The following is a 6,704-nucleotide window of genomic DNA, read 5'->3' as shown; positions in this document are numbered from 1 at the left end:
TCGTGCTTGGCCCCCGCCCTACACCCGGGGCTGCCTGGTCCGGCCATGCGCTGAAGCGGGGTCGGTATGCGAGGATGGGGGGTCAGCAGGCCGCAGTCCGCTCCCCAGCCTTGGCCACCGGGTCCTTCCTCCAGGATCCCCAAGTGAGGCTGGGAGCAGGAGCCCCCTCCCCGTCAGGGGGCCAGGCCATGTGTCCCCTGCAAGCCCCTGCCGGCTATGTTCTGGGGGGTCAGCAGGCTGCAGTCCTGTCCCGGTCGCTGCATGTTGCTTATGGGGGGTGTACCCTACAAGCTCCAGCTGGTTGTGCCCTGGTGGGGAGAGGTCAGCGGGCCACAGTCCCATTCCCACCTCCGTGTGGCTTCTGGGGACTTCCTTTCAGAATCCCCAGGCCGGGCTGGTCAGGTGCACCCACCCCCAGGGGTCCTGTGCCGTGGGGGAGGGGATGGGATGTCCCCTCAGCCCTGCACTTTGCAGACACCCCAGGCCCAAGCGCTGTTTCCTGTCGGAGCGGGAAGTTTCTGCGCCGCCCGGGCGGTGACTGCTGTTGAGTGCTGGTTTCAGATGAGCAAATCTGGGGGGGAAGGGGAGGGCAGGTGCTGGGCAGGGGCCCCGCAGGACCTGGCCCAGGGGACGCAGTGATGTCAGCCAGCCCGCCCCACCCCGCAGGCCGGGGTTATGTAATCGCTTCACTGGGCTTCCTTGGGCAGGGACCTGTTGCCCGGTAGGGAAGGCAGGACTGGAGAAGGGGGGAGAGAGAGAGAGTGTGTGTGTGTGTGTGTGTCTGTGTCTTGTGTGTACACACGCGCTGCTCCAGGGTGGGAGGAGCAAGGGGAAACTCTGAGAAGAATTCCCAGGTCTGTCCAGCCAGCACCGCAGGGCACCACTCACCCCTGCCACCCATGCCCAGTTTTCCCCTAGGGCAGCAGGCCTGGCACCATCAGAGTGTCGGGCTGGGCGGGAAAGAGGAGGACCTGACAGTGCAGTGGTCTTTTCCCTCCTGGGGTCAGGCGTGAGCTGATACAGGGTCAGTGCATGGGGCCAGCCAGGCAGCCAAAGCACACTTGAACTTTCTAGATGGTTCCAGCCGCCTCCTGCCAAGGCCTGCTGACTCCAGTCCCGCAGCCAGACCTAGAACAGTGGGGCCAGGACCGCCCACACTGCCCGGGACTGTGGGCCGGCCTCTGCATGACCAGGGCAGCCCGGTTGGGAGCTGGGAAGGTGGGCATCTCGGTGGAGGAGGGCCTGGCAGGCAGTCCTGGCTGTGAGGTGTTTCTCTAGGTGGCCGAGACCGGTTGCTCTAGGAATCTGCCCCCACAGCCCCCACCACTCACGGCTGCTCCCTGGACTGGGGCCACGTCTCCTGAAATACCCTCCCTGCCTCCAGTAGGCAGCAGCCCAGCAGGAAGGCACGTCTACAGGCGCCTTGGGTTTCTTTCCGTTTGCAGACGGGAAAGTGAGGCTCCGAGACGGCAGGCGTGTGTGCCTGGGGTTCCCATGTACATGGGCGAGGAGGCCGTGGAATCTCATGGTGGAGTCTCATGGTGCCCTTCCGCCATGGTGGCTCCGGCTGTCCATCTGTAGCTTTGCTGAGTTGCAGGCTGTGGCTGGCACGGGGGAACGGTGGCTAGAGAAGGCCAGGGGCTCACGCTGGGCCCTGTGGCCCCTCAGGTCCTTTCACTCTTGTGAGCTCCCACAAGTTGGGGGCAGCTGCCTCCTGTCTCACCCGTGACAGACCTCGGGGCGAGGTCACTAGGCCAAGGTCAGACAGCAGGTGAGCGCCAGTCTGGCCTCAGACCCTGGTCACCGGCCTTGTGGTGGCTGCCCCGGGGCCACCAGGGGCCTCCAGACAGGAACCTTATGGGAGTGCTGACTCCCCATGGGGGCTAGTTGGAGCCCCCCTTCCTTCCCTCCTCCCCCAGCAGCCTCCTGGCAGCTATCTGCCCAAGCCAGGGTGGGTGGGGAGGCAGGAGGGCAGCTTGGCCCTCGGCCCCTCCCAAACTCTGCCCTCTGGCCTCCACCCATCTGCTGGCCTCGGGTCTCCCATGGGCTCCACTGGAGTCTTACTTCTGCTGAGCCCCACTCAGGCTGTCTGGGGCCCAGACAGGGGCAGTGACCTGGCCCAGAGCACCCAGCATCCTCACTGGGACTGGGACCCCCGCCACCTGTGCAGGCCCCTCCCGCCTGGTTCACCTGGACAGGTGAGGCTGAGTGAGAGCTCAGTAGTACAAGAAATCTGACCGGGCCTCAGTTCCCCAGCTTCAAAGGCCTGGCCCCTTGTAAAGGGCCAGAAGTCCCCATGCTGGGCCGCGCTCTGTGGAAACGTGCATATGTTCCAACATCTTCCACGGGGGCAAAGTCTACGTAACCTGCACTGTTCCTGCCCCCGGTCAGGGTCTTGCTCCCACATTCCTGGGGCTGGGTTGTTTCTTGACCCAGCCCCAGCCTGCCCAGAGCAGCAGGCCTGGATTTGAATCCTGGCCGCCAGGGCCCAAGGTGGGTTCCTTAGTTGGGTACCAGGGCCCACCAGGGGCTCCCTCCAGGAGTGTCTGGCACTGAGATGGGAGTGCAGGATGTGGTCTGGGCAGGGCCTGGCACACTCGCGCCAGTGGGTGCCTCTCCCGTGAGCCCCCAAGACCGGTACAGCACCGTGTGTACTGACTCAGTGACTGGTAGCTGCCGGGTTAGGGGGGCTGGAAGCAGATGAGCCTCTGGTGGGGGAGGGTGGGCTTAGACGCACAGAGCTGCGGAGGGAAGGTGTGCCGGGCAGCCACGGGACACGGGCGGAGGAGGGCAGGTGCCCAGGCTTGGGTGGGGCAGAAGGCAGGGGTGATGGAGGCAGAGCCCCCACCTTCAGCAGGCCCCAGAGCACCAGGCACTGAATTCTCACCCCGCCAGCCCCAGGCACTGAGCAAAAGAGAGGGCAGCAGCTTAGGGGAAGGAGAAGTGGTGGTGTGCCATTTTACATGGGGGAAACAGAGGCCCAGGGAGGACTGAGCTTCCCTGAGATGGTCCAGGAGGCCGTGGGAAAGCAGGCACAGCCACCAGGCTGGCAGCCCGCCCGGTGACTCACCTCCCTCCCTCTGCCCCGCTGCCTTTGATCCGCATGACCCGCCCCAGAGGTCAGCCATCCCCATTCTGCGGACAAGCAGACGGAGGTGCAAGACACGGCTTGGGCCCCACGGTGACTCAACCCTGGCATCAGAGGCAGGGTTCCCAAGAGCCATCTGCTCGTGTCTGTCCTCTCCCCGCAATGCACCCCTTTCCCAGAGGCCCCCAGGGCTCTGTGGGTGGGAGGAGGTCTTCCCCACGGCCCCATGTCCCTGTGGCCCATGTCCCCGCGGCCCCGTGGAGGTTGGGGCCCATCTTTATCTGGCGTGGCGCCGTCCTGGGCACTGCAGGGTGCTGAGCAGTGTCCCTGGCCTCCACCCACTGTATGCCAGGAGCTCCCCCAACCAGCCACAACCACAGATGTCCCCAGACATGGCCCAGTGTCTCCTGGGGGACAGAATCACCCCCTGGGTTGGCAAATTCCATGGACCCCCCCAGGAGACTCTGCATCTCCTGATCTCTCCTTGCTGAGGTGCTAGGAGGCCGAACACCTTCCACGTGTGGCCCACGCCTGTGACCCCAGCACTCTGGGAGACGGAGGCAGGAGGATCGCTTGAGCCCAGGGGTTTAAGACCAGCCTGGGCAACATAGCAAGACTTTATCTCTACAAAACATAAATTAAAAAAAAAGAAATCCACATACACACTGAGTGTGGGGCAGCGAGGAGGTGAATGCCAGGAGCTGGGGGTCCCCCGGTTTATGCTGCCCGCCCCATCGGGAGCTGATCCTGGTGTCGTGTGAGCGGGGACCGAGTTGATTTTTTCGTCATGCTCAGCACAGGGCTTGTCAGCCTGGGCGTTGTGGCAGGAGAGGTCTCCCTGCTGCGTGGGGAGGGATGGGGTCTGAGTGCCTCTCTTCTCCTCTCCCCTGCAGGGGCAGAACCCCTTCGAGCTGGCCTTCTCTCTAGACCAGCCCCACCACGGAGACTCTGACTTTGGCCTGCAGTGCTCAGCCCGCCCTGGTGAGGGGCCTGAGGGGGAGGAGGGCACGGGGCAGCCGCTGTCGCCGCCATGGCAGTGGCCAGCCCCTGCAGGGGGGTGGGGACCAGCCGGCCAGGGCCATGTCCTGAGCCCCCTGGGCGTGCCTCCTGGAACAGACATGCCCGCCAGCCAGCCCATCGACATCCCGGACGCCAAAAAGAGGGGCAAGAAGAAGAAGCGTGGCCGGGCCACCGACAGCTTCTCGGGCAGGTTCGAAGGTGAGCAGGGATGGCGGGCATTGGGGGAGCCGGGAGCGGGGGACAGCCGGGGTCCCTCTCACGCCCGCCTCGCTGCCCGGCAGACGTCTACCAGCTGCAGGAGGATGTGCTGGGGGAGGGCGCTCATGCCCGAGTGCAGACCTGCATCAACCTGATCACCAGCCAGGAGTACGCTGTCAAGGTGGGCCCGCGGCTGCGCCCTGGGGAACCCAGCGCCATGGGATGAGTGCGGGGAGTGGGGGGAGGTGGAAACTGTGTGTGGCATTCCGGCTCCCCGTCCTACAGCCAGGAAGACCAGTGTCTAAAAACGGCCACCGGGCCCTGAGTCCAGTCGGCAATGACAGCAGCGGGAGTGGCCCTGTCTGGTACCAGAGTGGCCACCCAGAGTGGCGGCTTCAGTCAGAGGCACTGTGCCCACTGGGTCCCCTGGGCAGTCCCTGCCTCTGAGCCGTCCCTGAGGGTACATGACAGTTTGGTTTCAAGGATCAAAATACAACGTCATATCCCAGGGCCCAGAGGGGCTCTGCGTTTGGAGAACCTCAGTGCAGGCCCATGAGAGCCCCGTGTCACCCTAGCCCCAGGCGGCTGCTGAACCCAGGGTGTGACCCAAGGGCTGGGAGCAGGAGCACTGTTGAGGCCTTGGTTGTCACCCTATGACCTTGTGGGCTGGTTGGATCCTGTATTCCAAGAAATCTTCCAGGCTTCCCTCGTGACCTGGCATGCGGCTCCCGGGCTGGGTGGGGTCCCGGGAGGGCTGGCTGCCTGGGAAAGAGGGCCAGGTGTGCCCTGGCGAGCAGGGCTGGCCAGGAGCCTGTGGGTCCTGGTGGACGGCCAGGCCAGAGCTTTCCTCTGAAGAGGAGGAGGTGGAGGAAGAAGAGGGGTGGCCAACCTGGGGAGGTTACTGGCCGGGTGCTGGGACCACAGTGGCAGCACGCAGGGACAGACGCAGTACAATCCCTGCCTCCTGGGAGCCCCCAGGCAGGCCAAGGCGATGGTGCAGGAGCACGAGGCCCCTCCGGAACACTTCTGCACAGCAGGCGTCCCTTTGAGCACAGTCCTCTCCTGGCGGCATCCTTGCTTCCTGTTGTTTGACAGATAGGGACACTGAGGATCGGGGGTTAGGTAGCCTGACTCATGCTGTGTGGCCTCTGGGGGTTCCTAATTGGTGTCTTAGAGCCACCTCCCTGGTCATCTTGCCACCTTGACCTGGTGTGGTCAGTGCTGGGATCTGGAGAGCCTGGGGGACTTCCTGCTGGAGGTGTTGGCCACTGATGTCCAGGAGTTGGTCCAGCCAGGTGGCAGGGGGAGGAGGAGGTGTCCTGGGCAAGTCAGGCGAATCGCTGGGACCCATGAGTCTGAGGAGCATTTCATTCTACGGGGACTGGGGTGTGGGCCCTCTGCCCTCAGCGGGAGCCATGCTGCGGGAAGCTGCCTGGGGGTCCCCTGGTGCCATGAGGCTGCTGGCTGGATGCCGAGCCCCTAAGCTGGGACCTCAGAATAGGCCCCTTCCATGCCAGGAGGGGCTGCGCCCCCTCCCTGAAGCAGCATTCTAGCCGGCCACCTCAGGGACAGGACGAGGTTCAGTTTTATCCAGAACCATGTGCAGTGCCTGCAGTGCCTGCTGGGCTCAGCTTTCGGCAGTGGCCTGGGCGGTGGTATTTCAAGACACCCTGGCGTCCAGTTGTTCTCTTGCCCCTCGCTGGGGCAGCTTTGTTTCTCAGTATAGACACTGGACTGCAGAGACAGGAGCCAGGGACTCAAGAGTGGAATGCCACATCCCCACTGCAAGCAGGCCATTGCAGTGGGCAGGGAACCCTGGGCAGAGTGCTCAAGCAGCCAGCCACCCGCCCAATGAGAGGGGCTAGCGTATCCAGCCTGGGAAGAGGGTCCCAGCAGGTGCCAGGTCGGGAGCTGCAGACACCTCCTGACCCCACCTCTGTGAGTGAAGGTGGTGGGGAGCAGCTGGAGCTGCTGGGGACAGTGGGGTGGCTTCCTGAGGCTCTGGGGCTCAGGGAGGCTGGATCCACCAGTGGCTGGGGCAGCCAACCAGGGCGGGCCCCAAACAGATACTGGCTGAGGCGATGGGTAAGTGTCTGCCCAGGCTGGCTCAGAGCCGGGGAGCAGGACTTGGTGCTGTGGCCACATGTGAGGTGGGGCCTGGTGGGCTGGCAGCCAGGTGTCCTGAGGCCTCCCTAGTTCTGTGGGTCACCAGGGATCCGCCTTGTGGGGACAGAGGACTACAGCTGTCTCTGGGTCAGGAAGGGTGGCCACCCAGGGCAGGGGACCCTGACATCCTGTGGGGATATTTTGCAGAAGTCTCAAGTCCCAAGTATGTCTCTGAGGGCTGTCAGGGTCACAGGTGGAGAGCAGCCCCCACTGGCTTTTTTTTTTTTTTTTT

General features: G+C 64.1%; 1 protein-coding gene across 2 annotated transcripts in view; it reads left to right on the top strand.

Annotated features, from left to right (window-relative positions):
- The first annotated feature begins 3,984 nt into the window (after positions 1–3,984).
- Positions 3,985–6,704, top strand: part of MKNK2 (MAP kinase interacting serine/threonine kinase 2) — a 10,687-nt gene continuing 7,967 nt past the window's right edge. For both annotated transcript variants that reach the window (XM_011997432.1, XM_011997431.1), the window contains exons 1-3: positions 3,985–4,069; positions 4,205–4,306; positions 4,390–4,487. In XM_011997432.1, the coding sequence (XP_011852822.1) occupies positions 4,207–4,306; positions 4,390–4,487 (198 nt within the window). In that variant the 5' untranslated portion in view covers positions 3,985–4,069; positions 4,205–4,206. The remainder of the gene's footprint in view (positions 4,070–4,204; positions 4,307–4,389; positions 4,488–6,704) is intronic.

Source organism: Mandrillus leucophaeus, unplaced genomic scaffold (assembly GCF_000951045.1).
Source record: "Mandrillus leucophaeus isolate KB7577 unplaced genomic scaffold, Mleu.le_1.0 Scaffold54, whole genome shotgun sequence".
Taxonomy (NCBI): domain Eukaryota; kingdom Metazoa; phylum Chordata; class Mammalia; order Primates; family Cercopithecidae; genus Mandrillus; species Mandrillus leucophaeus.
This window is presented reverse-complemented; position numbering and strand designations above follow the sequence as displayed.